We start from the raw sequence: 23,788 nt of genomic DNA, 5'->3' as shown, positions 1-23,788 counted from the left end.
CTTCGCTTCTGCTCCACCTGGTGGTGACTCTCACAGCGAACCTGCTTAAAGCTGCAGCATCTAACTTAAAAAAGAAAAGATTTTAGATATGCATTAAAACTTCTGCTATGTAATAACATGAGATAGATAATCTCTGAAAAAATAACCGATCTCCTCTGCCTCCTCCCTGTTCTGCAGAATTACTCTGCTGGGTCAGAACCAGCATTACTCAGCTAGCCAAGCTGTCAGGAAGGATTGTTTATTTTGATGCAGCCTGCGTTTGACTTTGAATGAATGTTTCCTTTTTTACTCGACATTATTTGATATAGACAGATTTATTTGACTTGTGTATAATTTATGGTACTGAGAGTCTTACTATGAAATATTATTTTACTGATTGCAGGTTTTTCAGTTACCCTTTTGACTGAATAGCTGCTGTACCTAAATATCTGTAGGTACAATACAGCAGCTATTCCGTAAAATGATCTGGCAATAAATTCACCTAAATTGGGTGAATTTATTGCCAGATCATTTTTTTATTTTGTCAGATCACAAAGTAGCATTTATACCTAAACAAAAAAATTAACAGTCAATCCAGGTGATCAGCAAAGATCGGCCTCATGGGTGATCGGTATCAGAATCGGCAGCAGAAATCTGATCAGAGGACCCCCAATTGTAACCATGAACTGCTCAGCCGCCTGCCGTGTTCAGTCTATCCGCTCACCTGTATAAATACTCCGTAGCGCCCTTCCCGCCATTGGCTCTGAACCAGTAGCTCCCCGAGGGTATTAATCTAGGTTAATATGAAATAATAACCAGCTAATCTGAACCGTTTCCATGAGGTTACTAAATTTCAACAAGACAAAATGAAACATTTGGGTTTAGTTGAGTCCATCAGAACTTCCTGGTTCTGATGAGCGATGCTCTGGGCCTGTACTTCTTCGAAGGAGAGGAACCAAGACGCTCCCTTCAGAGCTAGAACCAAACTGCAACCACACCTTATCTGGTCTGAGTGAGTCTAGACCAGGAGTGCTGAAGTCCAGACCTCCAGAGCTACCATCCTGCAACTTTCAGATGCATCCCTGCTACAACACACCTGGATCAAATGAATGTGTCGTTAGCAGGTCTGTTCAGAGCTGATCCTGCTCTTTTGGAGTAAGGATGCATCTAAAAGTTGCAGGACGGTAGCTCTGGAGGACTGGACTTGAGCACCTTGGTGTAGCCGGAGCAGCAGCTGACAGTGTTGGTTTCTTTGGGCAAATGTAGGACCTGAATTTGAAGGCATTGGCTCAGTTTCTCTCTGGCACCGATGGAAGCGGGGAGGGTCACATGACCTCACCTGACGCCTGGTCCACCAGGACCCTGGAGTTGATGATGCGTCCGAAGGAGGAGAACATGTCTTCCAGGTCCTGCTGGCTCAGCGTTCTGGGCAGACCGCTGATGTATAGGTTGGCGTCTTTGATGGTGTCTGAACTTGGGCGAGCAAACGACACCTGCAGGAAGGAGAGAGGAAGACTTCAGCTCCTCTTCCTCACAGGACAGAAATATTCAAATAAAATTACAGAAAACTTTCAAAGTAAGAGTTACATTCAGTGTCCAAATAAAAAACAGGGTATCTTAAATTTAAAACAGTAAAATAAAGTTTACATTTAACCATAATCGTTTAAATAATAAAATAAAAGACATGAAATCATGTTGAGTTTTTCAAAATAAAAGCATCCGTTTTTAAAGTTAAGTCTTGGCACATCATCTCACTGAACTGAAGGAAGCGACAGATTCAGTGCTGACGTGTGTCAGAACAAAATACCTTCAATCTTCAGGCACTGCCGCTGAGAGCGCCCCCTACTGTCCAGGAAACATAACACATCTATCAGTGGAAAGAGGAAAATCAAAGAGCACCTGTGGCGCGTTACCTTGATAGTTTTAGACTGTAGCCTCAGGCCATTGAGGGTACTGATAGCCCTCTCTGCATCACTATGGTTAACAAAGTTAACAAAGCCGTAACCTAAACTGTGGCCTAGAGAAACACAAAGGAAAACAACAAAATAACAGCAAAACTCTCGGTTACAGCATCACATTGAGAAAGAAACACAGAGTTCAAAACGCAGCACAGAGTCTGATCAGATCCACAAAACAAACCCAAACGGTTCTGAACAAACTGAGAAAACGGGCTTCACAACAAGATGGTGGTTCAATAGGGAGGTCCGAAGGGCTCAGTAAGGTCAACTGGACCCAGTTAGCTCCTGGTTAGTTCACGGTTAACTCATTTAGCTCCTGGCTAGCTGCTAGCTACTGGCTAGCTGCTGGATAGCTCCTGCTATCTCATATCTAGCTTGTAGTTAACTACTGGCTAGCTACTCGTTAGCTGCTTATTAGCTACTCGTTACCAGCTTTAACTAGCACTGGTTGTGACCCACCAGGGGGGTTCTGATTAGATGCTTCCGACCAATCAGCTGTCAGGTTCTGACAGCTGATTGGTCGGGTAAGGGTAAGCTCCGATTGGAAGGAGCTGCTTAGAACCATTTTTATCTGATCTGAACGTCCTCAGATCAGGAGGGTTTCAGTTACTATGCCAACAGGATAACCCATGGTAGCTATGGTTACGGGGACAGGTGAGCCTGTGGTTACCATGGTGACAGAAGAGGAACTATATTCTGTATTCAAAAATCGAATAAAAACAAAAGAACATGCAGGAGAGCAAAGAGTTAACCTCGACATCCCAGAACTTTGAGGAAACTCAGGCTGCGTTCACACTGCAGCCTGAAGTGACCCAATTCTGGGGCCATTCACACTTCCAAATAGATGTGACCTGAATGCGTTCTGCAGTGTGAACGGGCAAACGACCTGAAAGTGTCCCGCATGAGCAGTAGAGGGCGCAATAGCGTCAGCATTCTCAGTGTTCTGCCAACCGCCATAAAAAGAAGAAGTGCTCAGAGTTTGCGGAAGTAAACATGGAGGCTAACGGTGGAGCTTAGCTTACACATTTGAAGTTGTTGTTCAATAAGAGCAGAAAATTAACAACTTAATCCTTATTACAGTCCGTCATGGTTGTTTTTATTCCTACTTGTGCGTATCAGGACACAGAATAATGACATTTGTCAAATATCAGTGACGTTCAGGTCGGATGAATGCAGCCTGGACGTTAGGTCGCATTTGAATCGGATACGTATCGGATATGGGTCGCATTCGAAAAGAATCCGACCTGTGCTGGTCAGACTGTCATAAAAAGATCAAATACAGGTCGCATTACGTCAAAAAAAAAAAAAAAAAAAAATCAGAATTGATCAGAATTGCACCCTGAAGTGACTTCAGGCTGTAGTGTGAACGCAGCCTTAGAAAATATCTGAGACTAAAATCAAACAAATTTTAACCTGAGGGAGCGGCTGCGGCGCCTGGTGTTTTAGCCCAGACAGACGGAGACTAATCAACTCCAGGGCCGATCAGGAATGAGGTCAACCGACCCAATTGGGTAACTGGTTCCACAGAAACATTTCTTCATTAGTGGGCAGCTGCAAGGACTTTTGCTGTTTTTGCTTTGGCTATTCTGGTGGCAACAAGTGTTTATTTTAAACCGGAAACAATGAACAAAGTCTGAAAACCCGAGATGATGTCTGAACGACAGAGAAGAACCGGGCCGGGTCCCCAGACTCTGAGGTGTGCCCGCCTCATGGAGAAGCGGCACCACCGACCCATCAGAACCCTGATGTGTGAATACTTTTGCCTGCACCAACCAGAACCAGAACCGGGTTCAGCCATCAGAGCTTTGACACAGTGACTATGGAAGCATCCGATGAGGTGAAGAACTTCCTGCTGGAGTTTGGACATGAGCTGGGTCGGGTTCTGACAGAACCGTTACTGCTCCGTTTTCTCAACTTGTTCAGAACAAAAACATTTCTCAAACATTTTTCTGAAAATTTTACAACTCCTGAAAAAAAAGACATCAAAATATTTTTACAAAGATAAAAAAAAAAAACGTAAAAAAATGTAAAATTCTGAATGTAAAACAGAAGTGGTTCCGCCTGAGACTCCAGCAGAACCAGAAAACCGATAACCTGCCAGTGCCGCAGCAAAAACAACAAACATTACAAATTCAACAGCAAAAAAATCATCCAGGCAAAAAATTAATCCACAAAATTGTTTAGAAAAAAAAAAAAAAAAAAAACACAAAAAAAAATAAAAAAAAAAAACAAAAAAAAAAAACAGCTGAGAAAAAGAACCGTAGAGACAGAACCACTGGTTCTACTGATCAAACTGGGTCAGAACCAGAACAGGATTAACACTTCCTATGGAGAGGCTGATGGGTCCCAGTACTGGTCCACACACTGGGAGAACTGCTGGACCAGAACATTTGACAAATCATCTGGTTTTGCTGAGATACTAATTATGTTATTTAGGGTTCAATCTTTACATTCTAAGCTAATTTTCACATTTTTGTGTAAATTTGTTTAATTCCGCATTATTTTGACAAAACAATCTCAGTGCTGCCCCCTTCAGGTGAAACAGTGCCTCTGCAGTTCGATTCTATTGGTTTAAAACGTTCCAGTTTCCATCACTCAGCCACGCCCCCTGGTGGCGATTAAGGAGCCGACTATACGTGATCGATCGCCCTGCTTTATCAATGTGTGATTGATCAGCAACACGCAGTGATCCACTCTGCCTGCAGTGCTGAGGGCCTCCACATGGCAGCTGCATGGCTGCTAAGCATATGTCGCTGTAAATCTCTCCAAACACAGAATAACATTTCCAGGTTTGTTATTTCTTGGCTTGGATAAAAAGTTAAATATAGCGACAAATGGCAGCAGGGAGCAGCTGAGGGCCTCCGCATCCTGACCTCAGCCCTGACCACCTGGCCACGCCCCTCCGTTTTCTTGCTGAATCCTAAATGTGTGAGGGGCTTAGTTTTCACACAGAACCAGTCCGTTTAGACAGAACTCAGTCGATTTTAATCATCATCCCCAAGTTAAAATCATAAGTCAAGGTTCATAACAATAGCAGTCGGCAGAGGTACTGCGGCCCTAGCCAGCTGCGCCAGCGTTACCTGCCACCTTGTCACGGATCAGCTTCGCCGACTCGACCTCGCCCACGCTGCTGAATAGGCTGCGCAGCTCGTCCTGGCTCATGCTCTGCGGCAGGTAGTTGACGATCAGGTTGGTCCGCGAGTCGTCATCCTCCTCCATCATTGTCTCGGTGAAGCCGTTGTCGTACAGCTCCTGAGACACAGGTGGGGAAACGCATCAGGTGAACACATAACGGGCCAATCAGAGAGCAGCTAGAGGGAGCCAATCAGAAAGCGGTGCTTACCTTCACAGCTGCTCCTTTTGAGGAAATCTGAGTGTCTCTGACTTCACCTTGAGTCGGTTGGACCTCACACACCTTAACACACACAAGTAGGGTCAAAGGTCATAATGCGAAATTTGGTAAAGCCTGGTGTCAGAACCAGGATCCAGCTAGAAGTTATGAGACTGAACTGGTTCTGGATATGAACTGGGTCTGTTTTGGTTCTGAGATTTAAATCAGCTGGAATACTGAGACTCTAAGTGGCCTTTATGTGGAAGAACCAGCCAATCAGTAAGTACGATTATAAAACAGTCCAAATAATAATGAGATCAGCTTAATCGACTTTGATGGAACCGGTCCAGATTGGTACGAGTCAGCTGATAAGAACCAGTACCGGTCCATTTCTCTGCAGGGTGCCAACAGAACCAGTTGATGGTGGATCAAACTCTGGATGTTCCCCAACATCCTGAAAGCAGCAGGTTTAGGGAACCTGCTGCATCCTGGTTGCCATGGAAACGTCTGGCAGGTGTCATCAGTGGTGGGCTCACCTTCAGGTACCTGATGTGTCCTCGTCTCACTGCCATGGAAACAGGTCAACTGGTCTTACTGTGTCTGAAAAAGGAAGCTAATTGGTCAGTTTCAGAACACTTTGATCACATGACTCCACCAACATGGCTGCCTCTGGACCAGTGGAGGTTCCCGCCCCTGATGTTCTACCTGATAATCCCCACCACTTAATCTGACCTCTGACCTCCACCTGCAATCATTAGGTTCCTCACAACTGATCCGGATCCACCTGGAACCCCAACCCTTCCCCCGCTCGGGAACAAAGCTACTCATCTCTGATTCTAACTAGGTTCGAAGCCAGCCGCCATTTGACGGATTATGACGTCATCCATGTCTAAACAGAACCAGTTTCGGATAAAAAGACCGTAAACCCCTGCTGTACAAGGTTAACAATTACCGAACCGTGCTAAAACGGACCGAAACGGTTCTGACGTTAGCAGGTGAGAGGACTCAAACTGAGCACGCGGAGCTAATAGAATGCTAACAAGCTAACGGCGGGAGCTAACAGCTTCACTGATAGAGCTCACCTGGACAGGAGGCACAGGGGAAGCAGAATAAGGCCCAGCAGTAAACAGGTTCGGTTCAGATTCGACCGATGGTTCGCTTAGTTTAGACACGAAGTTTAAAATCTGCAGCTTGACACGCTCCTCTCAACACAAAGAAACTGAGTCTCGCGAGAATACAGCTTCCTCTGCGTGTATATGGGAGCTGGCAGAAGGTGTTGCCCTCTGCTGTACAGGCAGGAAAACTACAGTTTTAAAATATCTAAAAGTTCCCTAAAACTCATCTTTTCCTGGCGTTACTGTGGTCAGTAGCTGTTTATAAATTTGCTGTATTAAAGAATTTGACATTAACATATAGCAGTTGTTAATGAGCTAAAGTGATATGTTTTATTTTTTAAAACTAAACGTCACATTTCAAACATTCAATTTAGCTGTAATTATTTAAATCAAAGCTTATTAATCTGAGGGAAAAATTAAGTCTTGATGCAATCTGCAAATAGAAATTTTCTAAACAAATTTGAATAATTAACTTAGCTTAGTGAATTGTTTGATAACCAGGGTCCAGTCAGAATGGATGTGTGATTGAATTTAAATGATTTTGTCGTACAGTGCCTCGAGACGACATCACTTGTGAATTGGTGCTGAATAAATTAACTGAACTGAATTGAACGGCTTGTAGGTCCTTTTTTTGTTTTGTTGGGTCTAGTGGCCTTTATTTGAAAGTAGTTCGATAGGAAATACGGCAATGAGAGAAGGGGAAGACATGCAGCAAATGTTGCCAGGCCAGGAATCGAACCTGTGACCACCACCATGAGGACTAGGGCCTCAGCTTGTAGGTCCATCAACCTACATCACATTTTCTATTTATGTTTTCTCAAAGATCTAAGATGTTGTCTGTTCATGGTTAAATAATTTTTAGGTATCTGCATCTCCAGCGGAACCAGAGGGTCTGGATCAGAACCAGAGTGTTCCTGAAGGTGATTCTGGGCCGTCCCCTTACAGCTCTGCTACTGAAACGGAAATGAATGAAACGTGTTTAACTTAAAATCAACTTGTTCACTTGTTCAGGTTTTTCTGTCCTTCACTGCCATCTCTAGTCCACCAGCAGGAGGCGGCTCTACTTGATCTGCTCACTAGGAAGTGACGTCACTGCGTGGTTTCCGTTGCTACATGTAAACAAAGCGCAGTTAGCTGCTGCTACCCCGGTGACGAGAACTGGGCAATAATCAGAACCAAGCCGAATCGGTGGATCCGGACCGGAACGTCTAAGGGATGGAGTGAACCAGAACCGGCACCATGTCCATGGAAGACCCGTTCTTCGTCGTTAAAGGGTCAGAACCTCCGCAGCCACAGCAGCTAGCATCAAACCGAACCAGAACCGAGCCCGAACCCCTGGTTACCGGTTAAACTGGTCAGACTAGCACCCAGGCCGGCACCAGTGTGACCAGTTTAACCAGTTCAACTGGTTGAGGAGCATCAGTTGCTAAACCTGATCGTGTGATGAGACTGAATAGAAATTACAGAAATGCAGCGAGGTGTCATAGCGGCGTTCAGGTTCAGACGAAAAATAAAATATCTGAAACAGACGAAAAATAAAATATCTGAAACTGGACCTGACGTTCAACACGCAACAGAGTCACGTGATGAGTACGTGACCTGAGCCCGCAGCTGGTTAGCCTGGTAATCTGCTCTAACTGACCCTCCGAGACACACCTGAGCAGGTAACCCTACCTGCAGGTACCACCGACCCGCCAGAGGTCCAGTTGGACCGTATTGTTCCAGTTCACGAATACATTACTGATCCCAAAGGGAAATTAAACCCGGTTATGGTTTTGGCTCTGACTCGGTTTTGGTTCTGTGTGCAGGGAGGTGGAGAAGGCGGTCCACGCTGCCCAGAGCCTCCATCGCCGCTGGGTGGAGCTACAGCAGGAAGTGGGCGGAGCCTCCAGGGAGGAAGCGGATTGGACGACCAATGAGCTGCGGAATGGCCTGCGGTCCATCGAGTGGGACTTGGAGGACCTGGACGAGACCATCAGTATCCTTGTCCCACAGTCTGTCCTCCACTCTGTCTCTGAGTCCCCCATCCCAAGTCTCCGTTCTCCTTGACATCCCTGAAGGCATCGTGGAGTCCAACCCCAGGAAGTTCCACCTGGATGCCGCCGAACTGACGAAGAGGAAGGCCTTCATCTCCAGCACTCGCCTCACCGTCCAGGTAGGTTTGACCTTCCCCTGACCTTCCCCTAGTGGGTCCTCGGAGCTGGTCCAACCCGATATTCAGCTGGTTCTCTGTTTAACAGGACATGAAAGAACAGATGTCGGGTCCAGCAGCTGGTTCTGGTACTGCTGAGAGATACGGCAAACAGGTACAGGCCCTCAACAGCCAATCAGCTGCTGTGACTCAGTTTGAGCTCTCTGATTGGTCAAGTCTCTTGTTGATCGCAATCTGAATGGGTTCTGGTTCTGTTCGGTTCTGCAGGTTCTGCTGGGAGACGCCCGGGATCCCATCTGGCAGCCTGGTTCCGATCGGTTCGGCCCGCCGGACCGCCGGCCGCAGAACGCCAACGCTGAGTTCATTGGCGAGCAGCAGACACAGCAGCAGGTACCAGAACCTGCTGCTGTGGTTCTGGTCGCCACTTCCAGAACCACAGCCGCCTGTTCCAATTCTGACCCGAACTGACCCGCCGCTTTGTGTTGCAGCTGATCGCGGAGCAGCAGGACGAGCAGCTGGAGCGAGTTTCCGGAACCATTGGGGTTCTGAAGAACATGTCGGAGCGGATCGGCCTGGAGCTGGACGAGCAGGCCGGGTAAGAACCAAATTCTCTCTGTGGAACTACCAACTGGTTCAGTTGGGTCTATTCCGGTGCCGGTTCTGGTACCAGTCTAGTGGACAACTTTGGACATGAGATGGACGGCACTCAGTCTGGTTGGGTTCTGGTTCTGGTTAGCGCTATAACGATTCCTTGAATAATTCGAGTTCCTCGATTATTAAAATTCCTCGAGGAAATTTTACCTGCCTTCTGTAAATATGTTTTNCTCCAGGTCCTCCAGGTCCTCCAGGCCTGAAGCTGCCCTCCCCTGGTCTACATTCTGAACCTACTGATCTGATTAATCATAGATCACCACTGGTAACTTGGCAACCAACTCTGGCAAACGAGGAGGAGAGTGCTAGCTAGCGTTAGCATTTAATAAGCTAGCGTTAGCCTTGCATAGGCTGGTATATACACTGGAGAGGTTAGCAACTAGCATGCCTAGGCTGGTCACTCACTTTATTAGATATGAAGTTTTTTGTTTTCAATAAACCTGCTTGGTGTATAAAATCTGTAACTCTCAGTAATCAGATTACCAGCTGGATTCAGAATATAATCTGCTATGTGAAGTTTCCTCCCTCAGATGGAAACAGTTTTCCAACTTTTCATCTGTTTTCTGAGAAATGTAGAAGTTTTGAAGCTGCTCTGATGATTGACCTTCATAGGTCAACTTTATTTATAAAGCACTTTAAAACAACCACAGCTGATACAAAGTGCCTTACATCAAAACACAACAATAAAAAAAAAATAAATAAAAAATAAAAACTCTTACAGTTTAAAAACAAACATAATTTAAAACTGGATCCTGCTGGAGTTGAAAGCCAAGTAAAATAAATGGTTTTAAGACGAGCTATAGCAGTGGACAGTGCAGGGGCCTCTCTGACCTGCAGAGGCAAGTCGTTCATCATGTCCAGATCAGAAGCAGCAGAAATGACCAAACATTTCCAGGATTCCCAGGGAATCATCCTGGAAATCAGCAGGATTCATGTTGGAGAGGAACTTCCTGTTGCTCAGAGAGTAAATGCTGCTTGGCTGCTGTGCAGGGCTGCTGCTGGGCAGGATGGGAGAGCGTGGCGCTCCGCTGGTCAACGTCTGTCAGTGCATCAACGAGTGCGTGATGAAGATCATCAACGCTGCTGTGTGGTGAGTCAAAGCGGTCGGATCAGCAGGTCCAGGCTTTCTGAGCTTCTCCTTGGATTCCGTCTAGATGTAACCAGAACTAAACTCAGGAGCTGAACCTGCGTCTGGATCTTTGGATCTGTTGTCAACACAATTTGTTCCCTTTTCTTTGTCTGAATCTGAAAAATTCCCAAGAATTTCAGCTCCAACAAAACGATTCTCAGTCTTGAGGTTGAGTTGATCTGGAAAGATGCAACCTGTGATGTCATAGACCCGTCCCTCTGCAGGACTCCGCCCTTTTTTGGCTCCGCCTTCAGGACGTTGCTGTCTCCTCAGGTACTTCCCGTTTGGGATCATCTTCTTGGTTGCGGGGAAGATCCTGGACATGCAGGACCCGAGCACGCTGGGGAAGAAGCTGGGCTGGTACGGCATCACCGTCCTCACCGGCCTCTTCGTCCACGGCCTCGTCCTCCTCCCTCTCTTCTACTTCCTCCTCACCAGGAAGAACCCGTTCAGCTACATCCGGGGACTTCTGCAGGCCATGGTCATCGCGCTGGCCACCTCCTCCAGGTCAGTGCCGCTGCAGCCTCCTGCATCATCCTGAGCTCTGATAGAAAAGGAGTGAAACCTCCATGTTCCTCAGCTCTGCCACGCTGCCCATCACCATGAAGTGCCTGCTGGAGAACTGCCACGTCGACCGGCAGATCGCCCGCTTCGTCCTGCCTGTTGGAGCCACCATAAACATGGACGGCACGGCACTGTACGAGGCTGTGGCGGCCATCTTTATCGCTCAAGTCAACGATTATGAGCTGGACCTCGGCCAGCTGGTCACCATCAGGTGAGGAGTGTCACCTGGCCTGAGCAGAAACAGTTTGGGCGTCTCCGTGCAGACGAGGGGATTCGCCCGTATGCAGACGATTCTCTCATTTGTTCCTCCAAAAAGAGCAACTGGACTCTGACCGTCTCCCTCATCTTCCAGCATCACGGCCACAGCCGCCAGCATCGGAGCCGCCGGCATCCCTCAGGCCGGACTGGTTACCATGGTGATCGTCCTCACCTCTGTGGGCCTGCCGCCTGATGACATCACTCTGATTGTGGCCATTGATTGGATCCTGTAAGTACTGAATATCGGTAACTGTCCTTGTGTAAGCAGAGACGGTTCCTTGTGTTTGGAGTCTGATGGCGCCCCCTTCTGGCCCCACAGCGACAGGTTTCGCACCATGATCAACGTCCTTGGCGACGCCCTGGCCGCAGGCATCATCGCACACCTGTGCCGAAAAGATTTTCCTCTGAGCGAAACAGGAAAGGTAAAAAACAGCCGATGGATTTATTAGCATCAGCCAGGAGACATAAAGCAGGGGCCAGAACTTTTACTGACCGGGTCGGGTCCATCCGGGTCATCCGGGTCGGGTCCATCCGGGTCATCCGGGTCGGGTTTTTCTGACATGGATCCGGATCACCAGCTTTGTTCAGTTTGTTTCGAGGTTCAACAAAGTTTTAGTCATAAAAATTCCCAGTCAGACATTCCTTCACGTATCGTCGGGGGCAACAGGTTTAGTTTTCTCAGCTGAATTTATGGAAAACAGAGGAATCAGCAGGAATGTCGTTCTGAGTTCTAACCGGTTCTGTTTCCCTGCAGGCGGTTCCGTCGTATGGAACCCAGAACCGCCACAGCAACTCCTACAGCATCAGCGTTCCCATGACGGAGATCCACTCCCACCGGCTCCCGCCGGGCGACCCGCCGGGCCCCCACCAGGCGCACACCGTCTACTACAACATCTGCCAGGTGTGATGGACCAGAACCGGGTCAGGCTCCTCAGACCACCTGGTCTGGGACCGGAGAAGAACCGGAGCCGGACTCTCCGTTCCGCTCTTCGACCAGCCGGTCCTTCTGGAAGTGAGCTCCAGATGGGGGTCAAAGGTCGCTCAGACCAAAATGATCCACCTCATCCTGCTGGTTGGGGGCAGGTTGTCTCACCACTGGAACCGGGTCAGAACCTGACAGAATCCTTTCATGCAGACGGATCGTCTTTGTTTTTGTGGCTGAAAAAAACGATCGACTCCGAAGCCGGGAGGATTCCCACACAGCCTGGTTCTCCAGAACCGACCGGATCCAGAACCTGCAGGGATCCAGAACCTGCAGGGATCCCGGTTTGGGATTCAAACCTTGACCTTTGACATGCAAGGAGACTGGATCCGGAGTTCTGATCCGGATGCGTGTGGCAGCAGAACGGAGCGATCTGATTGGCTGGTGGTGCTGGCCCCGGTCAGGGGTCAAAGGTAATGAATAAGTCCAAGTGCTCTTCGTCGCGGCGCTCCTCTTCCTCGGCCGCGTGAAGCCACCGTGCTTTAACTGCTCCTCTGGTTGAGGATCCTGGGAATCTAACCGACGTGTTTCCGGCTCAGAGGTTCCGATTCTGTTCATCGGGACTCGGATCAGAACCAGAGGCGGTTCTTCGGTTCTCAGATGATTCAGCTCAGAGATTTTAATCTCATCGCGTTTGAAGAGCGATTCGTTTCCAACGCCAGAACAAACCGGACTCTGACCCGCCTTAACGTGACCTCTGACCTCTACGTTCCTCTGCCAACTCTCAGCAGTCAGCCAGTCACATCTATGTTTTTATATCTGTGCTGGTTTTTATTGGATGAAATATTGTTTAAAGCCTTAACAGTTTAATTATTTCAGCTCTAAACTTCAGTTTCTATTTAAAGGTTTCTGTTTTCTTATTCCTGACCTTAAAGTTAATATTTATGTATGAATCTCGTTTCACTCGCGCTCGCTCAGACAGAAATACACCTGGAGGCGGGTTTTGTCTAGGACGTTTTGGTGTTAAAGACACGATGAACCGTGTCAGAATGTTTATGACGTTCAGACGGCTCAGGTTTCAACTTCTCCATATTTTCTCCTCATTTCTCTGATCAGCCAAATAAAACCTGAAATAAAAAGTTTTTTTCTGTTCATTTCATGATTTTCTACATCAGACCAAAACATTTTATTACACAAATGTAACAATTTAATATATTTTCAGAACCAGAACAGACCTGAGTATTTATGGGGACATGCCACACTTTTCAGATTTGAACCATGTGTTATTTTTTGGTTTGTTTCTCTGATAAACTCCAGCAGAAGGCCTCAAGTATTCATGCATAAACCGTTTCCATGGCGATGGGCTCGTATAAAATACAGGATCAATGAGACACGAGGTTTCCCATCATGCATCCTGTGCACACACACACACACACACACACACGCTGGTTGACCCTGAGGTCATAAATCCAATAAGGTGAGCGTGACGGCCGCACGCCGCCTCCCGCAGCAACATGCTGCCGCCGCAGATGATCCTGCTGCTAATCTGCCTCAGATTACAGCAGAACAGGCGGGATTAGAGAGGAAGCAGCCTGAAGGAGACCAGAACCCCAACAGGTCAAAGGTCACACTTTAAAGTCCTGAAGCTCTGAGATGAGAAGGAACCTCAGAAACCTCCTGGTTCTGTTTGGTTCTGCAGAGACGAAGCTCATCATCATCGTCGTCTTCATCATTCCTCAGTAAAGTCAGCGAAGGCGGGAAACCAGAGCCTCTCCTTCCTCTCCTCTGCCCTGCGACCTTCGCTGACCTTCTGCCTCCGTCGGACCCGGTGGATCCAGGCCGCCTGCGCTGCGGCCAGACCCATCATGCACACCTGCAGGAGAGAGCAGGTCAGTGGGAGGTCAGCCGGAGGTTGGAGGTCGCTCGGCGGTGGTGTCAGTACCTCCAGCAGCAGCAGACCGGCCGTCAGCCCGGCCACCAGCAGCAGGTTCTTCTGGGCCCACAGGACGATCCGCTGCAGGCAGCCGGGCGTGAAGATGTGCTGCCGGGCCGCCGCTTCCTGCTGCTGCTGCATGCCGTAACCACACATGGTGTTCAGCACCGTCTGCAGGGACAGGAGCAGATGCAGCACAAAGATGCTGTGTCTGAATCCACTGCTGTTTCAGCAGGAAATCATGGCGGGTCATCAACAGCTCAGATGATTCACAACGTCCAGCAGGGGGCGCAGCTCCTGCTAGAAGTTTGTTTAGCTTTGTTCCATACTGAGTCAAGTAATGTACTCGGCGATTTGGCGGCTGAACGGCATCAGCTCATCGGTTACATCCCCGGTTTTTAACAGAACAACATAAATGTGCTGCCTGGGCCTTCAGTGCGGAGCAGCATCAGTATCTCCATGTTTAGACCGAGCATGGAGGAAAACCAGACCAACTGCTGTGAGCCTTCCGTATGTCTGCACGAAGTGCTCACTACCGCCACCTCCTGGACATGAAGTTATCACATTTAAACAAGATAATTATCATCTTTGTACAATTTATCACGTTATAACGTAATAATGCTCGAAATGTTTTCCCCTCCGTGACACAATACGCTTCCATGGTGTTTTACTTCCTACATGTTGCCGTTTATTTTGGTTTTCCATCCAGGTTTGGACTCTGAGCCACAACCAGAACCCGCCCGCCGTCTCTGGTGGAACCAGACCTCGTAAATCCATCATACCTGTAGAAGTTTCATTTTGTGTTTTAGTTCTCAGAAGTTTACGGTAAATAAAAAAATTAAAATAAGAAAAATCCAGTTATCTCCACGCAGCGTCCAGAAAGAGGTGATGTTCTGCTTGTTGCTTCGGTCAGCATCCAGCTGTTCATGAGCTTTTTTAGGACATATTCCTGCAGTTTTCTAAAGAAATATTGAAATATTAAAAAGGTAGATTAGCTATATGGACAAAATATCCCGACCAAATTTGTAGTCCAACAGTATTTGTAGTAATAGTGACGCTAAACGGGACGAATGTCTTGTTTACAGTTTGGTAACGATATTAGAAACAGCAAAAGTCATTTATGTTAATGTTTGATTAACATAGCAGCTTAATTAAATAAAATTTACCGTAAACAAAACATACAGGTATGACGGATTGATAAGAAATCTGCTGAGTAAGCAGTATGTGACATAACATCGATGTGCGCATAAGGTTTGCTGGATTTACGGTATGACAGACAGAACAAGTTCACCTCGCTGCAGCAAACAGGAAGGGGCGGGACGGACCGCTGTCGGTCTCAGACCTTATTTGGAAATGGGACCATTGCACTCCGGAAGTGAAGGGGGCGCTATTTCCTGTATTATCTGCGGTCTCCCGTTTTTATTTTCTTTTTGAATCTGTGATATATCTTAAGCTTTAGGAAGGATTTCCACTCTCAGAATGTATCTGAACTTCAATCTTTTATTTACGTAAGCGCAGCTCACAGTTTTTAGCAAATTCTGTAGTTTTCGGTGTACTTCTAAATCTGCTCCTTAGTCACATCTTTTCGGGATCCATCGCTGCCTCTAGTGGCGTGGGGGTGGTAACACAACTAATCTAATTACATTACTAAATCAGAATACCACAAAGTCTTTATTACTTATTATTAATTCTGGCATTACTGGAAGAGTAAAAGATAAATTCCCTCACAAATGAACATACCTTTCCATTTTCTTAAGGAAGTAGAGCTAACTAAATGACATAAACAAGACCTGAAAGTGATTCCAGTTTCACTCGATGGCCAACCTGTTGAAACTGTGGCAAATTTTAAATACCTCGAGTCGTTCCTGGACAGTCAGCTCAACTTTGCTGAAAACACAGACTATATCTTTAAGAACTGTTCTCAGATACTCTATCTTTTAAGAAGACCCAGTGATCTTAGGGTGACCCAACTTGAGGTTGTGTACAACCTTTGCTGAGGACAGAACACCTGTTCTGTGAAATTCTGCCCCCCTGTGTCGGGATCGCGCACTGCAGCCAGAGAGGATCCGACCATTTCCACGGCGCTTCTGATCGATTTATCGGTAAAACAACTCATATAATCATGTCAAGATTGTAACTTTCAGTTTAATCAGCAACTAACAAAATGGTAAAATAAATAAATAAACGAGATCTTCTTACACCGTTTTGTGTTGTTTTTTAATCGCCAAGAGAATCGGTCTGTTTCCAACTTTTGTCACTTAAGCCTGACAATTAAAACCAAACACAGGTTTCCAACACGTTGTGTGTATTTATGATCTTTCATTGCTCTCTATTTGCCAAAGTTCTGAGGGGGAAACCAATTATTTTAGCTCCCTGTTCCCCTCCAAAGAGCGTTGAACACGGAGCAGGTCAGGAAATTTCAAATTCTCAATAACTGTAATGTGTGATAGTATGACTGAGCCACCGACAATCTGTCATATTTTACATTATAACGGGATTTTCCACAAAGCCTACACTAGCAGCTTCCATCCTCTTATATCAGCAATGAAAGATCATAAATACACACAACGTGTTGGAAACCTGTGTTTGGTTTTAATTGTCAGGCTTAAGTGACAAAAGTTGGAAACAGACCGATTCTCTTGGCGATTAAAAAACAACACAAAACGGTGTAAGAAGATCTCGTTTATTTATTTATTTTACCATTTTGTTAGTTGCTGATTAAACTGAAAGTTACAATCTTGACATGATTATATGAGTTGTTTTACCGATAAATCGATCAGAAGCGCCGTGGAAATGGTCGGATCCTCTCTGGCTGCAGTGCGCGATCCCGACACAGGGGGGCAGAATTTCACGCAAGACTGGGTCCAGCCGGTCTGACCTGGTTCTGCAGGTGGACGCAGCAGGAGAAGGGAACGCCGCAGACTTCCAGGCTGGGGTTGCTCTCAGAACACTCGAAGTAGACGTTACGGGACCAGTCCTTGTAGTTTTCCACGCCGCAGCACTGGAACTGGAACACAGCAGCTCTCCATTAAACCCACGCCGCACTTACAGCTGCTTTGGTCATCCAGCTCACCTTCTTCTGGACAAAGTCGATGGCGTTCTCTAGGTCCCGATCCTCCCTGTAGCGGACGACGGCCTTCATCATCAGCATCTCCGTCCTCTCCATCACCTGAACAGCATCAGAGTTCACACCGGATCTCTGACGTTCTGCATTCAGCTCATGGTGTTCTGTTACCAAGTCGGTTAAAACGTAAGTCACGGCTCCAGCAGCAACCTGCAGGACTAGAACCACAGCCAGGATGGACAGGAACTGCAGGAGGAAGCAGAGAGGAAGATACATCAACAGGAAACAACAGGAAAGAAATAGGAAACCAACAAGAAACAAACCAGAAAACAACAGGAAACAAACTACCAGCAACGTTCCGCTAGGTGACGCTCTCATGCTGCTCTCACTAACTCCTAGTTTGCAGTTCTGCTAATGCTCCATTAGCAAAGCTTGAAATGTTAGTCCTTTTGCTAACTGTGTCTAACAAAGTAAATACATTTTTTCATTTAAGTTATAAAGCGGATGTTTTTAAAACTTTCATTTGATCTGTTTTCAACATCTGTGTTGAAGTTTTGGTTATCAACTGAATTGTTCAGGCAGACATTTTTAGCCATATTTAAGGGGCGTATAGAATATGTAAATTATAATGTCAAATATTAAATTGGTGCTTAAGAGTGTGAGTCAGATATAATTTGAACTGAAGTTGGAGCTTTAGCATTAGCTTCCTATAAATACCATTCAGGTATATTGCTTTAGCATTAGCTTTAGCCTGAAGCTGGATCAGTATAGTCTTTTAACATTAGCTTCCTCTAAATAATGTGTTGCATTTTGCATTAGTGAAACTAATATTTATGACTAAAGCTTTGGATTAGTGCAGCTAGCATTTTAGCTAGCTGTGCCCACCACGGTTTTCCATTTGTAGAAGGAAGAATGATTTTGGTGATTCTCAGACATTCAGGTCAGCCCAAGGTTTTCATTTCTGTCTCCAGAATAATTCTGGATAAAATTCCTTCAGAATAGAGACGTCAGGACCTTCAGTCAGACTCAGACCTGTTCTGTCATCGACACACAATCCTTCAGCTGGATTCTGAAGGTTTCCTCTGCTGACTCCCAGTCGCTCTGGATAAAACGATAAATAATTACAATCAAGATGATTAAATACCATCTTCAGCAGGCAGGTGGCGTTACGCAGCGCTCCGAAGCATCCCAGGAAGGTGATGAGGAACATCAACAATCCGACGACAATCAGCAGCAGCGCTGGGTCCACGGTCAGAGTGTCGACTACATCTGCGCACACACACACACACACAATAAGTGTTTGACTTCCATTCATTTCTGATGGTTCCCATGGAGACGGAAACCTCAGCAGGTAATTGGCCGACTGTTTCACCATCAGGAGGAAAAGTTGAAACTTGTCTGGATCTGGATCGTTTCCTGGTTTCGTCTTCAGGAATGGGATCAGCAGAATTTCCTGGAAACGGACCCGGATGTTTCAGAGACGCTTTTCAAACCAGAAACTGTTGCTATGGAAACAGGACACGAACCCTGTAACGGGCTTAACTCTGCGCTGCTGCTGCATCCCTTCCTGAAACCCAGAAGTCTGAGCCCGGTTCTAACTGGGTCGTGTTCTGAACGGAACCAGGAAACCAGCTGCTGCTGGAACGACCTCTACTGACCTTTCTCCTTGGCGACCTTGGCGTAGATCCCGACTGCGATCAGGACGGCGCTGACGACCTGCAGAGTCACACAGAGAGGTTCTGGTCACTAACTGGATTCTGGACTGGACCGACTGGTTCTGGTTGGCAGATGAAAACCTAACACGTCAAAGTTCAGCTTTAACTACCAAACAGGACCGGACAGGAAGCAGAACCGCTGCCCCGCCCAAAGCCACAGCGGTCAGTGGGAAAACCTTCAACCTGGTTCTGAAGGTTCTGAAGGTTCCAGAGGTTCTGTTTTACTGGACCAGAACAAATCAAACCTCCAGCAGCTGCTCTCCCATTAATCCATCAGTTTGTGACCCAGAACTTTCAGTCCTCTGTCCGGCCGTCACGGTTCCGGTCCCGACCCGGTGACCTTTACTGCACGTCTCCCTCCATCCTGACTTCCTGTCACCTCACCGACATACAGGAAAACAAAACTACTTCCTCCTTCCAGCTGACGTCTGGACCATCAGCCCCCTGCAGGGTGAGGCGTGCGGCCCAGATGGAGGGTCGGACCGGACCGGCCCGGACTCACCCAGAAACAATAGCAGAAGAAGAACAAGGTGTACTTGACGCCGCGGTATCCTCTCATGGTGTCTGTCAGGAACCTGCTGCTGGTTCCTGATCTGCAGCAAGGCGTGTGTCGACCTGCTGCGGCATTCCAGCTGCGGCATTCCAGCTGCAGCATTCCAGCTGCGCCTCCTCCTCCTCCTTCACACCTCACACCTGCTCAGCCGGCCAGCACAGCGCCCCCGGCAGGCTGCGTGTGGAGCAGCACGTTAGTGTGTTTTTAAAATGTTCAGTTTTTTAAAACCTGCGGAGGGCAGAGAACCCAAAAATTATACTAAAGTAAAAAAGTGTAGTAACATTTACACTTTTTCAAAAAAGTTACTAAACTAAATGTAATCGAGTAAAAGTGATGAGCTGCTACCCTCAGAACCTGTCCAGGTTTGTGTTGGCTAGGATGAAAAAGCTCAGCTTCAATGTAACAGTCAGGAGCAGCAATGAACCAGGCAGCATGGCGGCCAGAAACTGGATAACAAACAGTTCTGTCAGAACCAACCGGATCCAGTCTGGTCTGACGTCACACATGACGTACCGCAGAACCTCTGACTTTCTGTTCCACCAATCATTTCTCTAAATGACCAGGAACATCTCAGGCAATGATTTCCTCCATGGAACCACTTCGCCCCCTGCTGTTTTCTGCAGAAGCTGCGTGGCAGAATGACTATTACATTTTTAAATATTGCAACCAACAACCCCACCTTGAAACCAGGCCAGCGTCTAATATCTACAAAAAGGCCACGTCAGGTCGGGACAACAAAGAGAGGTGTGTGGCAATAGCGGTGTCTACTATTAAATTTTTAAATATTACCACCTGAGATCTTGGCCCCAGGACTATTCAACTTCTAATATCTACATAAAGGCCACACCAGGTCGGGACAACAAAGAGAGGTGGATCATAATGTTTTAAAAAAAGAATTTAATTTATTTTTTTCCAAAAGTTTAAAATAGGCCTACAACAATAGAATATATATGTTAAAGACAGTTTACAAACTTCACAAAATACATACTGCACATCAGCTCTTCAGCGGCAAGTTATTTTCAAACCCAATTGATAACTAAACAAAAAAAACAAAACAACAAAACACTGCAACCCAACCAAAGAAAACATGCAAAGCAAATAAACGAAAAGCAAGATAAGCAAAACACTGGACAAACTAAATAAACCAAATCATGCAAACAAAGAAAAGAAGAAAAAAATACAAATTGTACATAAACGTACTGAAAAATAGGGGGACTCACCATAAACGGTTGAATCCTGACCAAAATAAAGAATAGATCAATTGGGTAAATGACACCCAGCTGAAAAGGCATGAAGCAAAAGTACAGACAAAACAACGGCGTTGGCGTGGCCGTGCTCCCCTTGCGCCACGGACAANCCCAGGAACTCTGACCTGGGCAAGGTCAGAGTTCAACTATTAAACTGAATGAAGATGAATCGTAAACTAAAGACTGGAGTAAAAAAAAAAAGATGCTAGCACCATAGACATAGTTTGTAAGCGTATCTGTGAGCCTGCCTCTTTATTATTAAATACGGTAAATCTGAAATTATATTGTTAACTATAAATTAATTATAAATTAACTTGTAACAGTAATGGCTCACTTTGTAAACTAAACTAGCTTACAAAGTGAGCCATTATTGTTACAAGTTAGTTTTCTAAACTAAAGAAAAGTTATTGTTAGGGAAGCTGAAATATGAAAAATTGGCCTGATGTTGATATCTGATAGTAACACTGTTATGTTAGATTTACCAATATTTTATTTGATAATTTTTTTTATCCGATTACTCGAGAAATCATCAGAATATTGATAGAATACATGATTACTAAAATAATTATTTACAATAACCCTAGTTCCGGGTCCCATTCTGGTCCAGTTCTGGTCCGGTCCAGTAGCTAAGTCTTGTCTGCCCATCAGGATGCTGGACGACTTTGGACATGAGATGGACAGCACTCAGTCCCGCCTGGACAACGTCATGAAGAAACTCGCTAAAGTCTCACACATGAACAGCGGTAATCTGCCCGGCAACACATTATTCATTCAGAAGCTCAGTCTGGGCTCTGATTGGGTAGAATTCAGTGATTTTGAGCTCTGATTGGACAGAGCTGTGTGTTTTAGGGGCGTGTCTGTCTATCTGATCAGTGATTGGTTGGTTTCTTCTCAGATCGCCGCCAGTGGTGTGCGATTGGAGTGTTGCTGCTGATTCTACTGGTCGTCATCATCCTCTTCTTCATCCTCTGACTGAAGCATCACATCAACCCAAACTGCTGATCCCAGCCCTCTGGACCCGGTCCGGTCCGGTCCGACATGTTCCTGCTGTGACTTTCACTTGTTGAACTTTATTTCAGAGAGAAAAGAAGTCTGTTCAGTTTGTTTTTGTTTGCTTTTATTTAATATTCTAAAAGTACCTAGCATAACTCTAAAACCACCCAGTCTAACTAGTTTCTGTCCAACATGGACCTGATGACTCAGCAGAACCTGGGTCCATTCTGTTTACTCAGAGCCACTTTGACCCGTTTGAGCTTCAATCTGATTGGCTCCTGCCTGCAGCAGGAGAAACACGGGCTGGGTTCTGGAGGTTCTGGATAGGAGTGCACTTATTGCAGTTTTCTGATCGATGGCCAATAATCGATCTTTAAAAAGCCTGAGCTGCCGAGTCCGACTTTCTTTATCTGAAATGTCGATAAATAAAATTAATTATTTATTTGGATAACAGCGGGGCGGCTATTGTTACTGCAGACATGCAGACAGGATCTGGTGGGCGGGGCTAACAGTGTAACCTCAGCAGAGGACAGTGGCTGATTTTTAGAGCTTTTCTGATGTAGATCAGGTTGTCCGATCACTGATCTCCCAAAACAAAGGAACTCTGCACCAATAAATCGGCTGGCCGATAAATCAGTGCACACCTAGTTCTGGAGGTTGTGGTAGACTGGACCCAGAAAGTGAACTCTGCTCCACCTTTAGACTGAACAGTTTTCAGTTTCATAAAATGTAAAAACATCAGGAAAATTATTCTTTCAATAATGTTTCTTAGAGAACCAGAACCAGAACCCTGACCCAAACATCTGTTTTATTTTCTCCAGGACCAAAACAAACCTCATTCTGAACTAGACCAGTTTAAACTGGTTCATTTTAACTGGTTTATTTCAGCTCTAACTGGTTAATTTGGTGGAACTCACTTCAAAACACTAAATTTTGTTTGCGTTTGTTTTGTTTACTGAAAACTTCTAGTTTGCTAAACAGTTTAGGCGACATGTTGATGTTTGAATTCATATTATTAAAATTGTTTAGGATTTAGATTTGAGTCCTCAACCACTCTTCCTTCTGCTCCTTCACAATAAAAGCCTCTTGCTCTATGGTAAACTGTCAGCTCAGCAGTAGAAGCAGCTTCTGATATGCTCTTATTCTGAGGAGTAACAGGAAGTCTGATAAATGAGCTATCTTTATGAGAACAGCTGACCAAGAAGCAGTCAATCATGGGTTTACACATCAGGTATGACAGGTGGCAGCCGTTTGGTCATGTGACATCAATGAAACATTTAATTTCTGACTGATCAACTTTATTAAAGTATCTTGTTGGAAACTCCAGCTTTATTAAAGGAGCAGTTCGCTTTATTTCAGCTTAGTAAATGTCCCAAAGTTGTATGGTTTCGGCCAATCCTTATTCACACACCTTTCATACAGTGGTGCAGACCTCTAGGGGGTTGGGTGAGTGTGTGTGTATGTGTCTGATGAGAATGCAGTTGCAAAAAAGTGAGAAAAGTAGAACAAGTCCGCCAACACACGTTTGAGCTTTCACTGTGTTCATAGTTCCCTTGCGGCGCAAACAAGGCACGTTAGAAAATATCGCTCAACAAGGGTGCAAAAAGGGTGCAAAAAGGGCGGCGAGGAGACGCTGAAAAAAACAGTATCTGGTGGGGCAACGCGAATCGATGTAACTGGTTATGTCATGAACAAGCTTTACCGCAGTTAGCCGGCAGACTGCAGATCTACATTGTCATACAAATTTCTATAGTTTCTACTTTATAGGTTTATATCGCACATTCCTAGAAAGTAGTCCTCATAGCTTCATATATCCACTCGGTTTATGCAAAATAAGGATTCTTTAAAATTAGGCGGTGGCAAAAGTTCCTGTAACAGGGCTAGGCCTTAGTGTAGCATGCTAACAGGGCTAAGCGACTGAACCAGCTGGATCAGAACCTTCTTGGTGGTTTCTCTGATGTCGGGTCCATTGAACCGAAGCTGAAACGTGAATCTGGAAGCAGACGGAGTTTCTGCTGCCAGAGGAACCAGAAATGAGATGCCATTCATTTCAACATTTTGAAAACTTGAAGCAGGAACTTAAGAGGTTAAAATATGTTTCTTACTTTTAACTTTGTATGGATATAGACATTTAAAAAAGATGAGGAGTCAAAAGTACAAAAAGTTTTACTTAATCAAGTTTAATGTCCATTGAATCAACCCAGTAACTGCAGTTGTTGGTCCA

General features: G+C 45.8%; 4 protein-coding genes across 10 annotated transcripts in view; 2 read left to right on the top strand and 2 right to left on the bottom strand.

Annotated features, from left to right (window-relative positions):
• Positions 1–6,525, bottom strand: part of LOC106940619 (ELAV-like protein 1) — a 12,197-nt gene extending 5,672 nt beyond the window's left edge. Inside the window, exons 1-6 of the mRNA XM_015023398.1 lie at positions 6,351–6,525; positions 5,805–5,868; positions 5,281–5,352; positions 5,018–5,189; positions 1,893–1,996; positions 1,319–1,472 (exon numbers count right to left, since the gene is read on the bottom strand). Coding sequence (XP_014878884.1) covers positions 1,319–1,472; positions 1,893–1,996; positions 5,018–5,189; positions 5,281–5,352; positions 5,805–5,840 — 538 coding nt within the window. The 5' untranslated portion in view covers positions 5,841–5,868; positions 6,351–6,525. The remainder of the gene's footprint in view (positions 1–1,318; positions 1,473–1,892; positions 1,997–5,017; positions 5,190–5,280; positions 5,353–5,804; positions 5,869–6,350) is intronic.
• Positions 6,526–7,410: 885 nt separating this feature from the next.
• Positions 7,411–22,890, top strand: stx6 (syntaxin 6). Its single transcript, XM_015023407.1, has 8 exons — positions 7,411–7,657; positions 8,192–8,361; positions 8,444–8,538; positions 8,624–8,689; positions 8,803–8,925; positions 9,024–9,130; positions 21,220–21,314; positions 21,467–22,890. Exons 1-8 carry the CDS (start codon positions 7,623–7,625, stop codon positions 21,541–21,543), a joined length of 768 nt encoding a protein of 255 aa, XP_014878893.1. The 5' UTR covers positions 7,411–7,622; the 3' UTR covers positions 21,544–22,890.
• LOC106940621 (excitatory amino acid transporter 5-like) lies at positions 10,036–19,810 on the top strand. Of its 4 annotated transcripts, none has more exons than XR_001423152.1 (7): positions 10,036–10,276; positions 10,589–10,822; positions 10,896–11,090; positions 11,232–11,366; positions 11,457–11,559; positions 11,892–12,403; positions 19,795–19,810. XR_001423152.1 is itself a non-coding variant. In XM_015023405.1 (7 exons), the coding sequence occupies exons 1-7, from the start codon at positions 10,155–10,157 to the stop codon at positions 12,042–12,044; spliced, it is 864 nt and encodes a 287-aa protein (XP_014878891.1). In that variant the 5' UTR covers positions 10,036–10,154; the 3' UTR covers positions 12,045–12,724. The 4 variants fall into 4 exon arrangements, 3 of the variants coding, with proteins under 3 accessions (XP_014878891.1, XP_014878890.1, XP_014878892.1); XM_015023405.1 differs by lacking the exon at positions 19,795–19,810 and having other exon boundaries at positions 10,589–10,675; positions 10,754–10,822; positions 11,892–12,724; XM_015023404.1 differs by lacking the exon at positions 19,795–19,810 and having other exon boundaries at positions 11,892–12,724.
• Positions 13,300–19,678, bottom strand: LOC106940620 (tetraspanin-33). 4 transcript variants are annotated; one of them, XM_015023400.1, is made up of 8 exons: positions 19,274–19,678; positions 18,715–18,772; positions 18,201–18,325; positions 17,228–17,302; positions 17,066–17,161; positions 16,871–16,999; positions 14,002–14,163; positions 13,300–13,932 (listed from the first exon to the last, which is right to left on the bottom strand). In XM_015023400.1, the coding sequence occupies exons 1-8, from the start codon at positions 19,424–19,426 to the stop codon at positions 13,789–13,791; spliced, it is 942 nt and encodes a 313-aa protein (XP_014878886.1). In that variant the 5' UTR covers positions 19,427–19,678; the 3' UTR covers positions 13,300–13,788. The 4 variants fall into 4 exon arrangements, with proteins under 4 accessions (XP_014878886.1, XP_014878885.1, XP_014878887.1 ...); XM_015023399.1 differs by having other exon boundaries at positions 17,066–17,302; XM_015023401.1 differs by having other exon boundaries at positions 17,066–17,302; positions 18,201–18,485; positions 18,610–18,806; positions 18,879–19,356.
• Positions 22,891–23,788: the final 898 nt, after the last annotated feature.

Source organism: Poecilia latipinna, unplaced genomic scaffold (genome assembly GCF_001443285.1).
Source record: "Poecilia latipinna isolate Pla-1442-1.1 unplaced genomic scaffold, P_latipinna-1.0 Scaffold3301, whole genome shotgun sequence".
NCBI classification, from domain to species: domain Eukaryota; kingdom Metazoa; phylum Chordata; class Actinopteri; order Cyprinodontiformes; family Poeciliidae; genus Poecilia; species Poecilia latipinna.
The sequence above is the reverse complement of the archived record's forward strand: the minus strand, read 5'-3'. Positions and strand labels throughout refer to the sequence as shown.

What these genes read in the sequence shown, in the direction of transcription:
- stx6 (XM_015023407.1), top strand. Translation starts at nt 7,623, where the DNA reads ATGTCCATGGAAGACCCGTTCTTCGTCGTTAAAGG. An exon ending in GGACCTGGACGAGACCATCA is followed by an intron (nt 8,362 to 8,443) that starts GTATCCTTGTCC and finishes ACATCCCTGAAG; the next exon opens with GCATCGTGGAGTCCAACCCC. An exon ending in CTGAGAGATACGGCAAACAG is followed by an intron (nt 8,690 to 8,802) that starts GTACAGGCCCTC and finishes TCGGTTCTGCAG; the next exon opens with GTTCTGCTGGGAGACGCCCG.
- LOC106940621 (XM_015023404.1), top strand. Translation starts at nt 10,155, where the DNA reads ATGCTGCTTGGCTGCTGTGCAGGGCTGCTGCTGGGCAGGATGGGAGAG. An exon ending in GTGGCCATTGATTGGATCCT is followed by an intron (nt 11,367 to 11,456) that starts GTAAGTACTGAA and finishes CTGGCCCCACAG; the next exon opens with CGACAGGTTTCGCACCATGA. An exon ending in CTCTGAGCGAAACAGGAAAG is followed by an intron (nt 11,560 to 11,891) that starts GTAAAAAACAGC and finishes GTTTCCCTGCAG; the next exon opens with GCGGTTCCGTCGTATGGAAC.
- LOC106940620 (XM_015023399.1), bottom strand. Translation starts at nt 19,426, where the DNA reads ATGCTGCAGCTGGAATGCCGCAGCTGGAATGCCGCAGCAGGTCGACAC. An exon ending in CAAGGTCGCCAAGGAGAAAG is followed by an intron (nt 18,326 to 18,714) that starts GTCAGTAGAGGT and finishes GTGTGTGCGCAG; the next exon opens with ATGTAGTCGACACTCTGACC. An exon ending in CCGGTCTGCTGCTGCTGGAG is followed by an intron (nt 13,933 to 14,001) that starts GTACTGACACCA and finishes TCTCTCCTGCAG; the next exon opens with GTGTGCATGATGGGTCTGGC.